This window comes from Chiloscyllium punctatum, chromosome 39, assembly GCF_047496795.1.
Source record: "Chiloscyllium punctatum isolate Juve2018m chromosome 39, sChiPun1.3, whole genome shotgun sequence".
Lineage (NCBI taxonomy): Eukaryota > Metazoa > Chordata > Chondrichthyes > Orectolobiformes > Hemiscylliidae > Chiloscyllium > Chiloscyllium punctatum.
Window position 1 is genome coordinate 68,118,556 of NC_092777.1, and position 21,929 is coordinate 68,140,484.

At 48.2% G+C, this 21,929-nt stretch overlaps 1 protein-coding gene across 1 annotated transcript in view; it reads left to right on the forward strand.

Moving 5' to 3' along the window:
• Positions 1-21,929, forward strand: part of ankfn1a (ankyrin repeat and fibronectin type III domain containing 1a) — a 338,629-nt gene that overhangs the window by 301,643 nt on the left and 15,057 nt on the right. Inside the window, exons 14-22 of the mRNA XM_072559008.1 lie at positions 525-632; positions 1,793-1,892; positions 3,173-3,305; positions 10,021-10,137; positions 13,033-13,248; positions 13,651-13,817; positions 17,770-17,917; positions 19,114-19,282; positions 20,632-20,798. Coding sequence (XP_072415109.1) covers positions 525-632; positions 1,793-1,892; positions 3,173-3,305; positions 10,021-10,137; positions 13,033-13,248; positions 13,651-13,817; positions 17,770-17,917; positions 19,114-19,282; positions 20,632-20,798 — 1,325 coding nt within the window. The remainder of the gene's footprint in view (positions 1-524; positions 633-1,792; positions 1,893-3,172; positions 3,306-10,020; positions 10,138-13,032; positions 13,249-13,650; positions 13,818-17,769; positions 17,918-19,113; positions 19,283-20,631; positions 20,799-21,929) is intronic.

The window sequence follows — 21,929 nt, forward strand, 5'->3', positions numbered from 1 at the left end:
GTCTGTGGGTGTGTGTCTGTGGGTGTGTGTGTGTGTCTGTGTGCGTGTGAGGTGTGTGTGTGAGTGTGTGTGTGTGTGTGTGAGTGTGTGAGGTGTGAGTGTGGGTGTGTGTTTGTGTGTTTGTGTGTGTGCGAGTGCGAATGCGTGTGTGAGTGTGTGTGTGAGTGTATGTGAGTGTGTGTATGTGTGTGTGTGTCTGTGTCTGTGTGTGTGTGAGTGTGTGTGTGTTTGTGTGTGTGTGTGTGTCTGTGGGTGTGTGTCTGTGGGTTTGTGTGTTTGTGTTTGTGTGTGGGTGTGTGTGTGTGTGAGTGTGTGTGTGTTTGTGTCTGTGTGTGTGTGTGTGTGGGTGGGTGGGTGTGTGTGTGTGTGTGTGTATGTGTGTGTGTGGGTGGGTGTGTGTGTGTGGGTGGGTGTGTATGTGTGTGTGTGGGTGGGTGGGGGGGGGGGGGGGGGGGGGTGCAGGGGCAAGGGTTGTGTGACATGCTGCAGAAGCCCCATTCATTCTGCTGCTGTTTGTGTTTGAGATTGGAAGGAGCTTGAAGAAAGGGAGCCCAGGTTCAGAGATCAAACCGAACGGCTGGAACACCTGCTCAAGCGTGTGCGAGCAGAACACGAGAATTATAACGACAAAGGTTAGTGTCAGAATATCAGTGTGCAGTGAGTGTGTGAGAGTGTGAGTGTGTGGTGAGTGTGAGCAGTAAAGGTGAGTGTGTGCCCAGTGAATGTGAGTGTGGCAATGCCGTGTGTGTGTGGGTGTGTTAGATTAGATTAGATTACATTACATTATATTACAGTGTGGAAACAGGCCCTTTGGCCTAACAAGTCCACACCTCCGCCAAAGCAGTGCCCAGACAGACACACTCCCAGACACATGCAGATAAACACACGCACAGGAATACTCTCACAGAGTCACACACACTCACACACACAGACACACACCCACACACAAACACTCACACACACACAGACACACTCACACTCACACACTCACACGTTGCCTAATGGTGTTATCACTGGATTATTAATCCAGAAACTCAGCGAATGTTGTGGGGAAAGTGTGGACTGCAGATGCTGGAGATCAGAGTCGAGAGTGTGTTGCTGGAAAAGCGCAGCAGGTCAGGCAGCATCTGAGGGGCAGGAGAATCGACGTTTCAGGCAGGAGCCCTTCATCATGAATGAGGCTGTGAGCCGAGTGAGTGGAGAGATAAATGGGAGGGGGTGGGGCTGGGGGTAAGGTAGCTGAGAGTGCAATAGGTAGACGGAGGTGGGGGTAAAGGTGATAGGTCAAAGGGGAGGGTGGTGCAGATAGGTGGGATGGAGGATGGACAGGTAGGACAGGTCATGAGGGCGGTGCTGAGTTGGAAAGTTGAAACTGGGATAAGATGGGGGGAGAGGAAATGAGGAAATTAGTGAAATCCACATTAATCCCGTGCGGTTGGAGGGTCGCAAGGCGGAAAATGAGGTGTTCTTCCTCCAGGCGTCGGGTGGTGAGGGTTTGGTAATGGTGGAGGTCCAGGACCTGCATGTCCTTGCTGGAGTGAGAAGACATGCAGCTCATGGGCCTCCTCCATTGCCACAACCTCACCGAGTGACACCCACAATCCTTGAGTGAATTAAAAATAAACAAATGCACATCCAAACTTCCTTGAAGTACTTGCCTGAGAAACACAATTTTCCTTTTTGTGGTAAATGAGGAGGGGTTTATTACCAGAGAGAGTAGTTAGCTGAGATTAATCTCACCAGGGCTGTTAATCCCAAACATTTACAAAAACTCCTTCCGTTTCTTTTCCAGAAGATGGAAAGCGGCAGAGTTCCTGCCGGAAGCCATCGGTATCACGGAGTCTGAAACATCTCTTTCATTCCTCCAGCAAGTTTGTGAAAACCTTAAAAAGGTTCCTGTCCAAAAATCATTGGGGAAAATCACCAGGAATAGGGAAGTGCAAAGAAAATCCCATTCCAAACTCAAAGAACCGGGAATGGAACAGACCCAGTCCCATTCCCCAGACACCCCCCCACTGTCCCAGCCCCATTCCCCAGACACCCCCCCATCGTCCCAGCCCCATTCCCCAGACACCCCCCCACCATCCCAAACCCCATTCCCCTGAACCCGCCCCCACCGTCCCAAACCCCATTCCCCTGAACCCGCCCCCACCGTCCCAAACCCCATTCCCCTGACCCCCTCCCCCACCATCACAAACCCCATTCCCCTGACCCCCTCCCCCACCATCCCAAACCCCATTCCCCTGACCCCCCACACCGTCCCAAACCCCATTCCCCTGACCCCCCACACCGTCCCAAACCCCATTCCCCTGACCCCCCACACCGTCCCAAACCCCATTCCCCTGACCCCCCCCACCATCCCAAACCCCATTCCCCTGACCCCCCCCCACTGTCCCAAACGCATTCCCCTGACCCCCTCCCCCACCATCCCAAACCCCATTCCCCTGACCCCCCCCACCATCCCAAACCCCATTCCCCTGACCCCCCCCACCATCCCAAACCCCATTCCCCTGACCCCCCCCCCACCGTCCCAAACCCCATTCCCCTGACCCCCTCCCCCACCATCCCAAACCCCATTCCCCTGACCCCCCCCCCACCGTCCCAAACCCCATTCCCCTGACCCCCTCCCCCACCGTCCCAAACCCCATTCCCCTGACCCCCCCCCCACCGTCCCAAACCCCATTCCCCTGACCCCCCCCCCACCGTCCCAAACCCCATTCCCCTGACCCCCCCCCCACCGTCCCAAACCCCATTCCCCTGACCCCCCCCCCCACTGTCCCAAACCCATTCCGCAGACACCCCCTCCACTGTCCCAAACCCATTCCCCATTTCCCTGCCCCCCACACTACCAACCCCTTTCCCTGGCTCCAACCACCCTAACCCCTTCCCCTAACTTAAATCCTCTTCCCAAAGCCCTACCCTGATACCCTCTCGATAACCACCACCTCCCCAGATCCAACAAAAAGCTCTTCCCAACTCCGTCACCCTCACCTTCACCGACCCCATCCCTATCCCCTTCATGGGCCCGGTTCCCAGGGTGGGGGTGGGGAGTGGAGGTGGGCGGAGGGGAGCTGGTGTGAGTCTTGGGCTCAGACAGGATGGGATGGGACAGGAAGGGGGTTGTAAACATTGAGGACTCTCTGACTGCTATCTCTCTCCTGTTCTTTCCAAGAGGAGTGTACATCGCTGTCATCTTCCACCATAATGACAACGTCCTCCTCACAAACGAAGACCAGATCCCGATGATGGAAATAGACGATTCCTGTTCTGGATCCTTGATGCAGGACTTTCTCTGGTTTACAAAGGTCTGTCCAAATGTCCTCATCTTCACCTGGCAACACATCATTCACAGCAACTCGGTCAGGTCACTGATCCAACCAACAATCTTGACTAAACCTTTCAGAGAGTTTATTGAGGGAGTGCCGCACTGTCGGAGGGTCAATGCTGAGGGAGTGCCACACTGTCAGAGGGTCAGTGCTGTGGGAGTGCCGCACTGTCGGAGGGTCAGTGCTGAGGGAGTGGGCACTGTCGGAGGGTCAGTGCTGAGGGAGTGCCGCACTGTCGGAGGGTCAGTGCTGAGGGAGTGCCGCACTGTCGGAGGGTCGGTGCTGAGGGAGTGCCGCACTGTCGGAGGGTCAGTGCTGAGGGTGTGCCACGCTGTCGGAGGGTCAGTGCTGAGGGAGCGGGCACTGTCGGAGGGTCAGTGCTGAGGGAGTGCCGCACTGTCGGAGGGTCAGTGCTGAGGGAGTGGGCACTGTCGGAGGGTCAGTGCTGAGGGAGAGACGCACTGTCGGAGGGTCAGTGCTGAGGGAGAGACGCACTGTCGGAGGGTCGGTGCTGAGGGAGTGCCACACTGTCGGAGGGTCAGCGCTGAGGGAGTGCCGCACTGTGGGAGGGTCAGTACTGAGGGAGTGCCGCACTGTCGGAGTGTCAGTGCTGAGGGAGTGGGCACTATCAGAGGGTCAGTACTGAGGGAGTGCCGCACTGTCGGAGTGTCAGTGCTGAGGGAGTGCTGCACTGTTGGAGGGTCAGTGCTGAGGGAGTGCTGCACTGTCGGAGGGTCAGTGCTGAGGGAGTGGGCACTGTCGGAGGGTCAGTGCTGAGGGAGTGCCGCACTGTCGGAGGGTCAGTGCTGAGGGAGAGACGCACTGTCGGAGGGTCGGTGCTGTGGGAGTGCCACACTGTCGGAGTGTCAGTGCTGAGGGAGTGCCGCACTGTCGGAGTGTCAGTGCTGAGGGAGTGCCGCACTGTGGGAGGGTCAGTACTGAGGGAGTGCCGCACTGTCGGAGTGTCAGTGCTGAGGGAGTGGGCACTATCAGAGGGTCAGTACTGAGGGAGTGCCGCACTGTCGGAGTGTCAGTGCTGAGGGAGTGCTGCACTGTCGGAGGGTCAGTGCTGAGGGAGTGCCGCACTGTCGGAGGGTCAGTGCTGAGGGAGTGGGCACTGTCGGTGGGTCAGTGCTGAGGGAGTGCCGCACTGTCGGAGGGTCAGTGCTGAGGGAGTGCCGCACTGTCGGAGTGTCAGTGCTGAGGGAGTGCCGCACTGTGGGAGGGTCAGTGCTGAGGGAGTGCCGCACTGTCAGAGGGTCAGTGCTGAGGGAGAGATGCACTGTCGGAGGGTCGGTGCTGTGGGAGTGCCACACTGTCAGAGGGTCAGTGCTGAGGGAGTGCCGCACTGTCGGAGGGTCAGTGCTGAGGGAGTGCCGCACTGTCGGAGGGTCAGTGCTGAGGGAGTGCCGCACTGTTGGAGGGTCAGTGCTGAAGTAGTGGGCACTGTCGGTGGGTCAGTGCTGAGGGAGTGCCGCACTGTCGGAGGGTCAGTGCTGAGGGAGTGCCGCACTGTCGGAGTGTCAGTGCTGAGGGAGTGCCGCACTGTCGGAGTGTCAGTGCTGAGGGAGTGCCACATTATCCTCATCTACAGGCCTGATCACCTCCTTGAAAAATTCTATTCAATTTGTTAAACATGACAGTCCTCTGACAAAGACATGTTGACTACCCTGATCAAACCATGCCTCTGAAAGTGGAACGGTCTATAATTCCCTGGATTATCTCTACCACCCTTCTTGAAAAGTGAAACCAAATTAGCTGTCATTCAGTCCTCTGGCACCTGCCCTATGGCCAGAGAGGAATTAGAAAGTTGGGTCAGAGCCTCCAAATTTCCTCCCCTGTCTCTCACGGCAGCCTGAGATACAACACACCTGGACCTGGGATTTGTTCCAAACAAGAACAGATGTGAAGTAGTTATTTAAAACTCTCCAATTGTTCTCTGGTTGGTCCCCTTAATCCCTATCAGGCTGTACTCTGCCCCTGGGTATTCTCTTTCACTTGATATACTTGTAGAGTATCTTGGGACTTTTCCAAATCTGTCTGCCATCATTTGTACCCTCTTTGCTCTCCTGATTGCCTTCTTGAGCTCACTCTTTCCTAGCTACATTGTAACACTGTAGAGCCCCTGTCTGATCCTTGTCTCCTGTGCCTTAAGTAATCTTCCTGCTTCCTCTTGACTAGATGTTCCACATCCCTTGTTACCCAAGGTTCCTTCACCCTACTATCCCCTTCCTTGCCTCAGTGGGACAAACCTGTCCAGCACAATCAGCAAGTGCTTCCTAAACAACCTCCACATTTGTCACACTTTTCCATGAGAACATCTGTTCCCAATTTAGGCACCCTAATTCCTGCCTAAGAGCATTGTAATTCCCCCTGCCCCCCCGTTATATACTTTCCCATAGAGTCTGCTCCTATTCCTTTCCATGAGTGTAGTAAAGATCAGGGAGTTTGTGATCACTGTCACAGAAATGAGAACTCCTACTGAGAGACCTGACACCTGACCTCGTTCTTTGCCAAGTACCAGATCCAACATGTCTTCCCCTCTAATAAGCTTTGTTCCACCCAAACCATGTCGGTTCCAATCAATATTAGGGAAGTTAAAGTCACCCATGACAACAACCCTGTTACCTCTGAACCTTTCCAAAATCTGTCTCCCAATATGCCCATCCGTGTCTCCATTGCTATTAGGGAGCCTGTGGGAAAACTCCAAATAAAGTGACTGCTCCTTTCTAGTTTCAGATTTCTACACCTATCAACTCTAGCCAAATCCTCCTCTACGACCTCCCTTTCTGCAGCTGTGACACTATCCAAGATTAGCAATGCCACTCCCTCATCTCCTTTCCTCTTTCCCCCCCCCCCCCCCCCCCACCCAAACAGCTGTTCCTGCCCCTGTGATATCCAAGCCTCTGTAATGGTCACAACATCCTAGATCATTACTAGGAACTACAGTAGTGCCTCGACATATGAATGATCCCATTCAGGAACAAATCGGTTTATGACCAGGATTATGTAAAACTTTGCTTCAACGTACGTACGAAATTCAAGGTACGACCGCAAAAAGCCTGTGTGCGACCACATGGTTTCATTGTTCTGCTTTGCTACGCGCTTGTTGAACGCAAAAGCTCTCTGGCCCCGCGTGATCTCATTCAGTCTATCTTTGGTGCGTGTGCTGTGAACAGCCATCCAAGCATTCTTACGCTATCCAAACAATGGGGAAAATTGATTCGGTTCGTGAACCAGGTCCCGGAATGGATTAAGTTCGTAAGTCGAGGCGCTACTGTATGTCCTGAGTTTGTCATCCTTATTCCTGATACTACCTGCATTGAAATAAACGCACTTCAAGCCATCACACTGACTGACTGCATCTTTGCCCTATCAAGTGCCTCTCCCTCTTCACAGACTCTCTGCGCGGTGTATCTGGCTGTTCATGACCTATTCCAGCACCTGATCTGTAGCTCAGGTTCTGACCCCCTACCAATCTAGTTTAAACCGTCCTGAAGAGCTCTAGCAAACCTCCCGCTCAGCATGTTGGTGCCCCTCCAGTTCAGATGCAACCTGTCCTCCTTGTACAGGTCCTATCTTCCCCAGAAGGTATCCCAATGATCCACATATCAGAAGCTCTCCCTCCTACACCAGCCCTGCAGCCACATCTGCATTCACTGTCTGTTCCTAAAATCACTAGCACGTGGCATCAGTAGCAATCCTGAGATTACTCCCCTGCTTGTGCTGCCTTCTAGCTTCCAACCTAACTCCCAATATTCTCTCGTCATGTCCTCCTCCCATTCCATACCCATGTCATTGGTACCGATCTGTACCTCGACTTTTAGCTGCTTTCCTTCCCCCTTAAGAATCCTGTAGACTTGATCCGAGACATCCCTGACCCTGGCACTAGGGAGGCAACACACCATCTGGGAGTTTCACTCGCATCCACAGAATCTCCTGTCTGTCCCTCTCACAACTGAATCTTCTATCACTATCACTCTCCTATCCTTCCCCCTTCCATTCTGAGCCACAGAGCCAGGCTGAGTGCCAGAGACCTGCTCACTGTGACTTTCCCCTTGGTTCCCCACCCCCCACCAAACAGTATCCAAAGCACTGTACTTATTATTGAGGGGAACAGCCACAGGGAGTCCCTACATTGTATGCCTGTTCCCTTTCCCTCTCCTGATACTCACCCAGCTACATTTGTCCTGTAACGTAGGTATGACTATCTCCCTGTAACTCCTCTCTATCACCCCCTTTTTACCAAGTTCTGACCTGCCAACTTTCTCTGACCTTATTTGTTATTCATTGATGGGATGTGCACGTTGCTGGCTAAACCAGCCTGTCCCTAATTGCCCCTTGAGAAGGTGGGGGTGAGTTGCCTTCTTGAACCGCTGCAGTCCATATGCTGTAGGTAGACCCACATTGCCCTGAGGGAGGGAATTCTAGGATTTTGACCCAGTGACACTGAAGGAACAGCGATATATTTCCAAGTCAGGAGGGTGAGTCGCTCCGAGGGGAACTTGCAGGGGGTTGGTGCCGTTGCCGTTGTCCTTCTCGATGGAAGTGGTCATGAGATTGAAAGGAGCTGTCTAAGGAGCCTTGGTGAATTTCTGCAGGGCATCTTATAGATAGTACACCCTGCTGCTACTGAGCGTCGGTGGTGGGGGGACGGGGTGATTGTGGATGTGGTGCCAATCAAGCAGCTGCTTTATCCTGGATGGTGTTGAGCTTCTTGAGTGTTGTTGGAGCTGGCCCCATCCAGGCAAGTGGGAAGTATTCCATCCCACTCCTGACTTGTGCCTTGGAGATGGTAGATAGGCTTTGGGGAGTCAGGAGGTGAGTTACTCATGACAGTATTCCCAGTCTCTGATCTGCTTCTTGTAGCCATTGTGATTATATGACTAGTTCAGTTGAGTTTCTGATCAATGGTGACCCCCAGGATATTGATAGTGGGGGGATTCAGTGATAGTAATGTTAGTTTGTCTCTTATTGGAGATGGTCATAGCCTGGCATTTGTGTGGTGTGAATGTTACTTGCCAATTGTCAGCCCAAGCCTGGATGTTGTCCAGATCTTGTTACATTTGAACATGGACTGCTTCAGTATCTGAGGAGTCGCGACTGGTGCTGAACATTGTGCAATGATCAGTGAACATCCCCACTTCTGACCTTCTGATGGAGGGAAGGTCATTGATGAAGCAGCTGAAGATGGTTGGGCCTAGGACACTCCCCTGAGGGACTCCTGCAGAGATGTCCTGGAGCTGAGATGACTGACCCTCCAGTGCCAGTATTTCTTCCCCTAAATAAGGGGTGTAAAACTTTTGATAGTATTCTAGTTGTGGTCTGACTCGTGCCTTGTATAATTTTAGACAAATCTCCCTACATTTATATTCTATTCCCTTTGATATAAAAACCAACTTTTTGTTTCCTTTTCTAATACTTGCTGAATTTGGATGCTAGCTTTTTGTGATCCATGGATGAAGATGGGAGCTGAAAATGTGTTGCTGGAAAAGCGCAGCAGGTCAGGCAGCATCCAAGGAGCAGGAGAATCAACGTTTCAGGCATGAGCCCTTCTTCAGGAATCATGCCTGAAACGTCGATTCTCCTGTTCCTTGGATGCTGCCTGCGCTTTTCCAGCAACACATTTTCAGCTCTGATCTCCAGCATCTGCAGTCCTCACTTTCTCCATGGATGAAGATATCGTAGTCTCTCTGTTCTGCAGCTTTCTGCAGTATTTCTCCATTTAAATAATATTCAGCTCTTCTATTCTTCCTGCCAAACTGTACAACTTCACATTTCCCTACATTATATTCCATCTGCCAAGAGTTTGCCCACTCACTGAACAAGTCTCCATCCCTCTGCAGACTCACCACTTGCCTTTCCACCAGTTTTTGTGTCAGCTGCTAGTTTGGCGATAGTATATATACTCTCCTTGTCTAAGTCATCGGTGTAGATACATGACTACAGCATTTCAAGAAGGCAGCTTCCCCAGCAGAGGAGACCAGAGAGGAATGGGCGATAGATGCCGTGCAGCCGGTAATCACCACATCCAAAATGAGAGAAAAACACATTGTGAATAATGGCAGTGCCAGCACTAATCACCATGGCACTGATCCCTGTGGTGTCAGTTTCATGTAGCCATCCTGAAAGGGCCCCCCCACACCCCACCTTGAAGACAGCTCCCTGGTTACCAAGTGCAGAGTTGCTTTATTTGCCTGTTATGGTCATAAATGATTTGAATATAAACAAAGTGGAATCCTTTACTGATTTGTGGACTGCTGGTTCCTACCAGGGCACTCTGTTCATGAAAAGTGAAGTGGGGCCTTGAATACACGAAGGGGAAACGGTGAGAGGAGTTTCTCTAACTGGAGAGAGACACATTCAGAGAACAGGAGAGGGAGATGAGAATACACCATGAGTTATCGTGATCAGGAGCACACTGCCTGAAATCATGGTGCATGCAAATCCTATAGGAACCTTCACAGGGAAAGTAGGAAAAGGACAGTAAAGTGCATAGGGATGAGGTGAAGAGCAGGGCAGAGGGATTAAAGAGACTGCTCTTTCAAAGAACTGACAAGGTACAGTGGGCTGAATGGCCTTCATTGATGCTGTCTGATTCTCTGACATTGCTCCACCTCACCACCGGGGGGTGCCATTCAGGACAAGGTGCTGCAATATCTTTGACAGCAATTAACCTGTTTCTTTCTTCTAGCTGTCCTGCACATGGGAAGAGGTCAGATGGTTGCGACAGAATCTCGCTGTTTCCACCTCGCCCTCCTCAGGCCTGCAGTCAAGGCACAAGATGTTGAATGCAGCAGCTCAGTTACAGGTCAGTAACGCGGGACAGAGGAAAGAACGCCCATTAGTGTCAGTGCATCTGACATTCCCGTCCACAGAGTATTTGATGGTGACAGAGCTTTACTCTACAAACATACTGATCACTTTCTAAATTTGTGTCGAGATCATAATGCACACAACAAAGAGCAGGGGACCCAGCAATGACCCGACAGGACACACGTTTCCACCAAAACGACCTTTGACCAGCACCCTTTGCCTCTTATCAATTTTTGATTCAATTTGCCAAGCTACCCAGATCCAATGGACTCTTACCAAGTTGACCAGCTTCCCATGTAAGATCCTATTAAAAGACTTCCTGACGTCCATGCAGACTATATCGAACTGCACTACCCTCATCCACACATCAAACATCTCCTTGAAAATTCAATCAAACCTGTCAGACATGACCTCCTGACAAAGCCTGTGAATATTTTTGATTAATCCTTGCTCCTCCAATTGGAGATTAGTTCTGTCTCTCAGAATTTCTCTACTACAGTTGTCAGAATCACTGGCCTCTAGTTTTCCTGGTGTGTCCTTACCATTCTCTTGAATAATGGAATTACGATCCTGCAATCCTCTGCCACCTCTCCCATGTCCAAGGGGGATTTGAAAAATAATGTCAGAGCCCCTACACTCTCCTCCTTTGCTTCCCACAGCACCCAGAGATATGTCTTATCTGGGCTTGGGGATTTATCCCCTTTCAAGCCATTAAAACTGTTAATGCCTCCTCTCTCTCAATGCTAATTCAGTCAAGTGTATCACAGTCCCCCTTCCTGATATCTACACTTACCTCACTCTTCTCTACAGAGAACACTGAAACAAAGTACTCATTTAAAGGTTCACCGATGACTTCTGGCTCCACCCACAGTTTATCCCATTAGTCTCTAATGGACCCTACCCTTTCCCTGGTTAGTCTCTTGCTGCTAATGTACTTATAAAATTTGGATTTTCTTTAATGTTATCCACAGTGGTTTTTCATGTTACCTCTTTGCTCTCCTCATGTGTTTTTAAACAATCCCCGCACTTTCTATGCTCCACTTCTATGCTGCTCTCGAGCTTTGGTGTCTGAAGTATTTTTCCTTTATTTTCCTTATCTGATTCTCTCTATCCCTCGATATCCAGGATTCTCTGGATTTGTAGGTCCCATCCTTCACCTTTACAGGGACATGTTGGCCCTACACTTTTCCTGTTCTCCTTTTCAATGCCTCCCACTTTCTGATGGGGATTTGCCTGCTCCCAGTTTATTTTGATCAGACCCTGTCTTATCTTATTTAAAACCAACTTTCCTTCATTTCAGAACCCTTATTTCTGGTCCAGCTTTGTCCTTAATCATAATTCCTTTAAAGCTTACTCGGTTATGGTCACTATCTCCAAAATATTCCCCAACTGCCTCATCTCCCACTTTCCTGATTTCATTCACTAAAATGAAGTCCAACACTGTCTCCTCTCACGTAGGACTTCTTCTGTGTAACTTATTCAGGAATTTTGCTCTCTCTAAACCTTCTACTCTTTACCAATATTACGCTGTTATTTTTAAACGTCTCTGAGTTTTCCCAACTACCTGCTGCTTTGTGTCTCCCTAGCTCTTGTATATGTGTGTCTGTCATATTCTCTAAACAATGTGACCGCATCTCCCTGTTTTTAAGATCTACCCAAACTGTCTCAGTCGAAGCCTCTTCTGAAATATAATTGATACCTTCATCAATATTGCAACATCACCTTCTCGTTTACCCTGGATTATTGAGCTTCTGTTCCTGTCCTACCATCAACCATGTCTCTATAACAGCAATAATATTCATGCATCAGTCAGCACCTTCAACTCATCTGCTTTAATCGTTAGATGCCTTGTGTTAAATAAATGCCATAAGCCTTTGTATCTTGACTGTACATGCACTGACTTGGCTTTTCTTCTGCATTTGCCTGTGCATCACTCCCTATTTCACCCCCCCTCTATATCCTGTCCCTTTGCCGAATTAGTGTAAGCCCCCAGTTACAGCTCTAGGAAATCTATCTACAAGGATATTGGCCCCATTGCAGTTTAGCTGGAACCCATCTGACTTGGACAGGTCCCACCTTCCCAGACCAGTGACTAAGGAATCCAAAGCTCTCCACCCCACACTAACTCTTTAGCCACATATTCATCCACTCCATTTGCCTATTCATGTCCTCATTAGTACATGCAACTGAGAATAGTCCAGAGATTACTACTTTTAAAGTCATGATTTTCAATCTGTGACCTTACTCCCTAAATTCTTGTTCCAGGACCTCGCCGTCCTTTCTGCTTGTGTCACTGGTACCTTTGTTTGTACAGCCCTTTCAGAATGCCCTACTGCATTCAGTGATATCCTCGATGCCGGTCCCACTGCATCCTGCAGCTATGTCTGCAGCTGCAGAAACACCTGCTTGGACTGCTCAGTATTAAATCTCTGTCACCAGATTGAGGAAGGGTCACTGGACCTAAAACATTAACTTGGATTTCTCTCCACAGATGCTGCTAGATAAGCTGAGCTTTTCCAGCAATTTCTGTTTTTGTCTCTGATTCCCAACATTTGCAGTTCTTTTGGATTTTTAAAAATCATATTGTTCTCCCTCTCTTTCATCACACCCCTTGTATAGCCTCGGTCCTGGCTGCGGACCTCAGTAGATCCACCACTTGTCCCATCACTCCCATCCACCACTTGTCCCATCACTCCAGTGAGATATTCTGGAGCAGGATACGTTACTAACTGCCTGATTTTGCTGAAGGCTTGGCGTCTCTCCAGTTGGGTGATGTCCATACTGACGGCTGTGATAGTGTTCTGACAGTGTGTTGGGTGTCTGACAGTGTGTTGGGTGTTCTGTATGGAGGTATCTGAGTGTGGCTCACCACCAGACTGTACTCTTGCAGACATTACTTGGTACCCAGAACCTGGGCAGAGTTTATTATGAGCCCATCAAGGATCGACATGGGAATGTGCTGTTGGTAACAGTACGGGAGCTCGAGACTCAGTGCTCCTTCATCACTGGCAAGTGGATACAAATCGCCAAGTTTCAGAGCCAAAGGAAATCAATGTCCACGCTCGAGGAGCCAACAGCACTCGATGTGTTACTCATAACAATCCAGGTTTGTACCAACCCTCCAACGTAGAGGGAGCTTCACTCTATATCTAGCCTCTTGCTGTCCCTGTGCTGGGAGTGTTTGATGGGGGAACAGTGCAGAGGGAGCTTTACTCTGTATCTAACCCCGTGCTGTCCCTCTGAACAGGAATAGGCCAGCCCAGTATAAGATGATGAGGTGGTGCCTAGTGTGAAATGTATTGTGTCCTCTGCTATTATTTCTTACTGCACTACCCTGTACAGTCGTCATATTTCAGCCTGGACCATTCAGCTTATTTTCCCCGGAAATATTTTTTAAATTTTAAATGGGAATGTGCTGAGTCTTCCATTTGTCCATTTTGTTAAAATCAATGCTGAGAAAAAGACTGGGCTATGAACCACTGGTAGTTCTTGTGTTGATCTCTTCCAGGATGTCCTGTCCTATTCCAAGAGGAGTCAGAGGAGACTGAGTCCTGGGCTGTATTTAGGTTATTTGAAGCTGTGCAGTTCCGTGAATCAGATCAAGGTGATGCTCCCAACCAGGATGCCCAATATGCTCTGCCACATGAAGGTGTGTGACAACAGCAATGTTTCCAGGTAGGATATCCTTGCTGACCTTCCATCAGAAAGTTACCACCTCTCCTCACACCAATGTATGACTCTGACCCTATAAGCATTCTCCAATTCCTATCTGTCTGCCTATAGTTAAGTCTCCTAGAATCTGATTTTCACTTGCAATACATCCTGCTCCAATTTTCTCCTCAATTCTGGTTCATAATCATTGTTCCATTGAGGCAGTGATATTGGCACTGGGTTAATGATCCACAGGCCCAGATTAATGCTTTGGGGATTTGAGTTCAAATCTCACCCCAGCATCTGGTAGAATTTAAATTCAAGAAATAAATCTGGAGTTCAAATCTAGTTGTTAGTAATGATGATCAGAAATCATTGTAGGTTGTTGTAAAAACCCAACTGGTTTACTAATGTCCTTCAGGGAAGGAGATCTGCCATCTTTACCTGATCTGACCTACATGTGACTCCAGTTCTGGTTTTCCTGCTATAGGAAGGATGTTGTTAAACTTGAAAGGATTTACAAGGATGTTGCCAGGGTTGGAGGGTTTGAGTTATAGGAAGAAGCTGAATAGGCTTGGGGCTGTTTTCCCTGGAGCATCAGAGGCTGAGGACCTCTTAAAAGTTTATAAAACTTTGAGCGGCATGGATAGGGTGAATAGCCAAGGTCTTTTCCCTGGGGTCGGGGAGCTCAAAACTAGTGGCATAAGTTTAAGGTAAGAGAAAACATTTAAAAGCTCCCTGGGGTGGACAGGTTGGACTGAAGGGTCTGTTTCCATACTCGATAACTCTATGACTGCAGATCCACAGCAACGTGGTTGTCTATGGACTGCCTTCCGGCATGGCCAAGCAAACTGCTCAACTCCACAACAATTGGGATGGGCAATAAATGCTGGCCTTACTGATGATGCACAGGTCCCATGGAAGAACATAAAAATCTCATTACTATTCCCAATCATTGACAGCCTTTGCTGAATCTAATGATAATTATTCTGGAAAAGTGTGGAATGGAACATATCCATCGTTATCCTGATTCTAATCAGCTCATCACAGCTAGTGGCTCCTGATCAGGATTTCAACATGCTGAACATTGAGTGTGGAAATCAGTCGAGGAGTGAAAGGAAGTATGGGTGATCCCTAGGGAACTTATGCCCATAACATCTTCCCTTCCACCCCACCACTCCCGATTCAAGTCCCCTTTAGTTTCTAATGGATTTTATATTTCTCTCATCAATCTTCCTGCCAAGATGAATCATTTCTCTATATTCAATGAAACCCAACCTTGCTCTTATGCAAACCTGTCGATGTCCTTTAGAATTTTCATGCTATCTTCCTCAGAGTCCAAGATCTGCCTTCTGCAAATCACAGTCACAAGATTGTTACAGTGCAGAAGGACACCATTTGGCCCATTGTGGGGGTGAGCATCATTATCTCATACCAATCTCCTGCCTTTCGCCCATGTCCCTGGACACTATTTTCACCCAGACAACATTCAATGCCCCACTTGAATGTCTCAATTGAACCTGCCTCCACCATATTTCCAGGCAGTGCATTCCAAGCCTTAACTACTCGCTGAGTGAAAAAGCTTTATTTTGCTTACTCCCCCCTTGTTTCTTTTCAAAACTTTAAATCTGCACCCTCTTGTTCTTGTTCCTTTTATAAACAGAAATAGTCTCTCCCGTTCTACTCTGTCCTGATTTCATGATTTCGAAAACCTCAATCAAATCTCCTCTCAGCCTTCCTCTCTCCTGAGAGAAATATCCCAACACCTTCAATCTACTGTCATTGCTGAAGTTTCTCATTCCTGTCACCCCTGTTGCGAATCACTTCTGCACTCTCTTTTTTTGGAACACATCTTTCCTGTAATGTGGCACCCACAACTGTATATAATACTCCAGTTAAAGTCTAACGAGTTCAACATCACCTCCCTGCTCTTGTACACTATGCCCCTATTATTAAAGCTGCTGTCTCCACCTGCCCTACTACCTTCAATGTTCTGTGCACATACACACCCTGGTCCTGTGCTCTGCTTCGCCTTTTGAATTGTCCCCTCAATTTTATATTGTGTTTCAATGTTCTTCCAACCAAAGGCATCACCTCACATCTCTCTGCATTGATCCCTCTCTGCCCACTCCAACTTAGCAATGTCCTTTTGAAGTTCCACACTGTCCACCTCACAGTTTACAATTCTTACAAATTTAGTGCCATTTGCAAACTCTGAAATCGTGCCCCATGCACCAAAATCCAGATCATTAATAAATTCAAGCAAAGCAAGGATCCCAGTACAGACTGCTGGGATAGGAGTCCTTCCTACAAACCTTCCCCCAGCTCAAAAAATATTCATTGTCTATTAGCCCCTTTAGAACAAAGAACATTCTGGAACAGGAACAACCCTTTCAGCCCTCCAAGCCTGTGTCAATCCAGATCCTCAATTTAAATGTGTCGTCTATTTCCTAAGGATCTGTATCCCTCTGCTCCCTGCTCATTCATGTATCTGTCTAGATACATCTTCAATGACACTATCATTCCTGCCTCTACCACCTCCACTGGCAGCACTTTCCAGGCACCCACCACCCTCTGTGTAAAGAACTTTCCACCCATATCTCCTCTAAACCTTTCCCCTCTCACCCTGAACTCGTGATCCCTAGTAATTGAGTACCCCACTCTGGGAAAAAGCTTCTTGCTATCCACCCTGTCTATACCCTTCATGATTTTGTAAACCTCAATCAGATCCCTTGTTTTCTAATGAAAACAATCCTAACTTACTCAACCTCTCTTCATAGCTAGCACCCTCCATACCAGGCAACATCCTGGTTAACCTCCTCTGCACCCTCTTCAAAACATCCACATCCTTTTGGTAATGTTTGCTATTACTCAGCCAATGTTGTATCCATGTTGCTGCTGTCACTCTTATACCCTTGACCTATAACTTGCCTCACAAGCCTATTGTGTGGCATGGTATCAAAGGCCTACCTGGAAATCCATGTACACCACATTAACAATGTTAGCTTCATCGACCCTCTCTGTCACCTCTTCAAAAGCCTCCAGTGAGTTAGTTAAATATGACTCACCCTTTAGCAATCCATGCTGACTCTTCCTAATCAACCCACCATACTCCACGAGATTACTAATTCTATCCTGGATAATTGTTTCTACAAACTGCCTGACACCACAGATAAACTGACTGGTTTGTAATTGCTGGGATTATCCCAACAACTTTTCTGGAACAAGGTGTAGTGTTTGTAATTTGTATGTCTCCTAGCACCTTCCACCTGTTTGCCCCCAGCCCCAGCCCCAGCCTTAGGCCTAGCCCCCAGACTCAAGTCCAGGGAAGGCTGACAGATTATGACCAGAGCCCAAGCAACTTCTAAACTCACCTCCTTCAAAATCTTTGAATGTATCTCATCCTGTCCTGCTGCTCTGTGCCAACAATCTTGGCAAGCTTCATCCTTATTAAATTGTATCCCTTCCTTCTCATTCACCACGGCCTAGGCAGCTTCACTCTTTCGTCAAAAAAAAGAAAATTCTATCCTTGATCAATAAACATTTAAGAATGACAAACAGGGATGGTCTTCACCCCAGGGATTCCACACTGTCCCCTGGGGATTCCCAGTACAATCCAGGCCCCAAATACCATGCTCAGGGAGTCCCTGTATAGATCATGATCCTCCAGAGTTGAGTAAATAATGATTAATCTGGCTGAAGGACATATTGAAGGTAATCAGAAAACAGCCAGAGGGACACAGAGGAGTTGGTTAGTTGACTGAGATGTTGTGATTGGGAATACACAGGCAGAATAGGCAGTGGAAGGAGATTCAAGAGGAACTTATAAAGTGGATTTGAGGGAGCAGAGGAGTGGGCCTGAATGGACAGCTCTTTTAAAGAGCCAATGTAGGCTGGAGGGGCAGAAGGGTCTTGTCTTGTAAATATTTCAACCTTGAGTGAAATCTCTGGCTCATGAATGGTTTATCGACTGCAGAGAGGACTGGGAGTGGATGAGGAGTCTATCGGAACAGGAGGGGCTCAGTGGTGGAGGAGAGGCCACAGTTACAAAGCCCCGACTTTTCTTTGAGCTGCAGGCAGCTGTGCGAGCCTTGTTCGAGCATATCGACCTCCCCCTGCACCAGGTAAGTGACAGCATCCTCACTGACTGCAGCTACTGCACCACATCACACTGTCACTGCTGTGGAATTCACACAGCTGGAGTGGAAACCAGAGCAAATCCAACATTACTGCATCTACACGCCAACGCCATCACTGTAACACTCTGATATACCCTACACCCCTCACTGTAACACACTGATATACCCACAACCCTCATTGTAACACACTGATATACCCACAACCCTCATTGTAACACACTGATATACCCACAACCCTCATTGTAACACTCTGATATACCCACAACCCTCAATATAACACTCTGATATACCCCACACCCCTCACTGTAACACACTGATATACCCACAACCCTCACTATAACACACTGATATACCCCACACCCCTCACTGTAACACACTGATATACCCACAACCCTCACTGTAACACTCTGATATACCCCACACCCCTCACTGTAACACACTGATATACCTACACCCCTCATTGTAACACACTGATATACCCACAACCCTCATTGTAACACACTGATATACCCACAACCCTCACTATAACACTCTGATATACCCCACACCCCTCACTGTAATACACTGATATACCTACACCCCTCATTGTAACACACTGATATACCCACAACCCTCACTGTAACACACTGATATACCCACAACCCTCACTGTAACACACTGATATACCCACAACCCTCACTATAACACTCTGATATACCCCACACCCCTCACTGTAACACTCTGGTATAGCACACAACCCTCACTATAACACTCTGATATACCCCACATTGGAACACTCTGATATACCCACACCCCTCACTGTTACACTCTGATATACCCCACACCCCTCATTGTAACACACTGATATACCCCACACCCCTCACTATAACACTCTGATATACCCCACACCCCTCACTGTAACACACTGATATACCCCACACCCCTCACTATAACACTCTGATATACCCCACACCCCTCACTGTAACACTCTGATATACCCCACACCCCTCACTGTAACACTCTGATATACCCCACACCCCTCACTGTAACACACTGATATACCCCACACCCCTCACTGTAACACTCTGATGTACCCCAGTATACGTGACACTTGTTTGTGAGTATGTGTGCTGCGTGTGTGTGTGAGTGGCCGTTTGTCTGGAATGTCCTCCTGGTTTCTGCATGTCTGTTGTGGTTGACAGGTGCAGCGGTTCCGTGTCTACACTCAGGAGGTGCTGGAACTCAGTCCCGACATTGCCTTCCTCCTGCTCCTGCCGTCCTCTGACTCAGTCTGCGCTGCTCCTGGACAACGCAATCCTTCTCATCATCGCAGCAACTTCCTCTACCTCCCGCTGCAGATGTTTGAAATCGGTGTGTGGAATTGTTATTGTGAGCTTTCACTGCTTCCTTTGTGCTGACTACCCTGAGGTTGTTGTGAATGAGACATGCTGTTGTGAACATTTCTTTCATTCTTTCTCTGTTGGTGATCTTTGCTACTGTTGCTGGACTGTTTTTGAACTCTGATCCCCTGCCAGTTTAATCTCACAGTCTGGCTGCTTCCTGTACAGGACAGACCCTAATATCTCTCTCTAGTACAGAAACAAAAACAGAAATTGTTGGAAAAACTCAGCAGGTCGGGCAGCATTGTGGAGAGAAATCAGAGTTAATGTTTCAGATCCAGAGACTCTTCCTCAGAAATGATGGAACTTGGAAAACGCTCAGGTTTATGCAGATGATAGGGTGGTGGAGGGGGTTAAGAATAAATGATAGGCACAGATAAACCCCAAAGAGAACAAAAAGAAAGGGCAAAGGTCAGCCTGGGAGAATGACTAGCTGCTAATAGGGACTGTTAGTGGTTGACATTGACTTGTGTGTAAAAGCAGATTCTGTGATAAGGCCTGTTGTGTGAAGGTGGGGTAAGGTCATGGGAGAAGGTGCTTCATGCCCTGAAGTTGTTGAACTCTGTAGTGAGTCCAGAAGGCTATAGACCACCCCTGTGGAACATGGGGTGGTGTACTTCCAGCTTGTTTTGAGCTTGGCTGGAGCACTGCAGCGAGTCTGAGACAGAGATGTCAGCCAGGGAACATGGTCGGGTGGTGAAGTGGGAGGCAACTGGAAGATTGGGATCATTTTTATGGACAGAATATAAGTGCTGTAAGGAGCTTGTGTTCACTTTGACTTTTTCTCTTTTAAAGATAGTCTTGCTGTCTATCTTGGTCTTACTTGCAATTTTACCCCCACAGTTTATTTTCCCCATTTATTTTCATCCTTTGCTTTGTTTGATCATTTTGAATGGTACAATGGTCTTGATGAGCTGATTGGTCTGTTCCTGCTGCTGGTTTCAATGTTTCCATATTTCTTTTGGCCTATCACAGTTTAACTGAGAGGATTTATTACGGTTCAAGAATTCTGAGCATCATTTTTGAATTCTCATGTTGCGTTGTTACTATCAATCTGGAGGTCAATTCCCAGGACTAGGTTATAATGGCAAAGAGTCCCACCAGACATTAGCTACTCTTCGGCCTGCAAACCTGGCAGGACATAAGACACATTTATATCTTCCTTACAATGTGTGAGCTCGAGATGTTTGCACCAGGATGTTGATTAATGGGCTGCATGGATTGTTGGGGATGTGTCCGAGGGAATGTAAGCTCTGATTATTTGTACAGTAAAGACAGTCAGACAGAACATCTCATTGCTCCTGCTGTCTCTTGTTCCAGTTCACTTCAGCTGCTACAGGGAGAGATTCATGACCCTGTACTGCCGTGTGTCAACATTATTGGAGCTAGACTCCCTCATTTCCCAACAGGCATTGCGAGAGGCAATAACAGATGAAGAACTGCAATCTGCAAAAAACAGGCACAAACAGGTGTCAGAATCAATGCAGGTAGGATCACAGCAAATACATTTTTGTGACTCAGTTATGCAGCCCACCCTGAACCCCCCCCCCCCACCTGATTAGATTCCAGTCTGTAACTCTCTCCCAGGTATCTGTTATTCTGTATATAAACCACCCCGAACACTTGATTAAATTCCTGTCTATAATTCACTTCTGTGTATCTGTTATTCTGTACATAAACCTCTCCGAACACCTCGATTAGATTCTAGTGTGTAACTCCCTCCCGGGTATCTGTTATTCTGTATATAAACCCCCATGAACAACTCAATTAGATTCCATAGAACATAGAAATGTACGACACAGAACATGCCCTTCAGCCCACAATGTTGTGCCGAGGTTTAATCCTGATCTAAAATAAAATAATCTAACCTATGCACCCCTCAATTCACTGCTGTCTATGTGCATGTCCAGCAGTTGCCTAAATCTCCCTAATGACTCTGTTTCCACCACCACAACTGGCAACGCATTCCATGCATTCACAACTCTCTGCATAAAGAACCTACCTCTGATGTCTCCTTTATACCTTCCTCCTAATATCTTAAAACTGTGACCCCTCGTACCAGTCAATCCTGCCCTGGGGAAAAGTCTCTAGCTATTGACTCTTTCCACGCTTCTCATTACCTTCTATACCTCAATCAGGTCACCTCTCTTCCTCCTTCTCTCCAGAGAGAAAAGTCTGAGCTTAGTCAACCTTTCTTCATAAGGCAAGCCCTCCAGGCCAGGCAGCATCCTGGTAAACCTTCTTTGCACCCTCTCCAAAGCCTCTGTATCTTTCCTATAGTAGGCGACCAGAACTGGACACAGTATTCCAAGTGTGGTCTCACCAGGGACTTGTAGAGCTGCAGCAAAACCTCATGGCTCTTAAACTCGATCCCCCTGTTAGTGAAAGCTTTCTTAACAACCCTATCCACTTGGGTGGCAACTTTGAGGGATCTATGTACTTGCACACCCAGATCCCCCTATTCCTCCACACTGCCAAGAATCCTGTCTTTAATCCTATATTCAGCATTCGAGTTCAACCTTCCAAAATGCATCACTTCACATTTATCCAGGTTGAACTCCATCTGCCAATTCTCAGCCCAGCTCTGCATCCTGTCTATGCCGCACTGCAACCTGCAA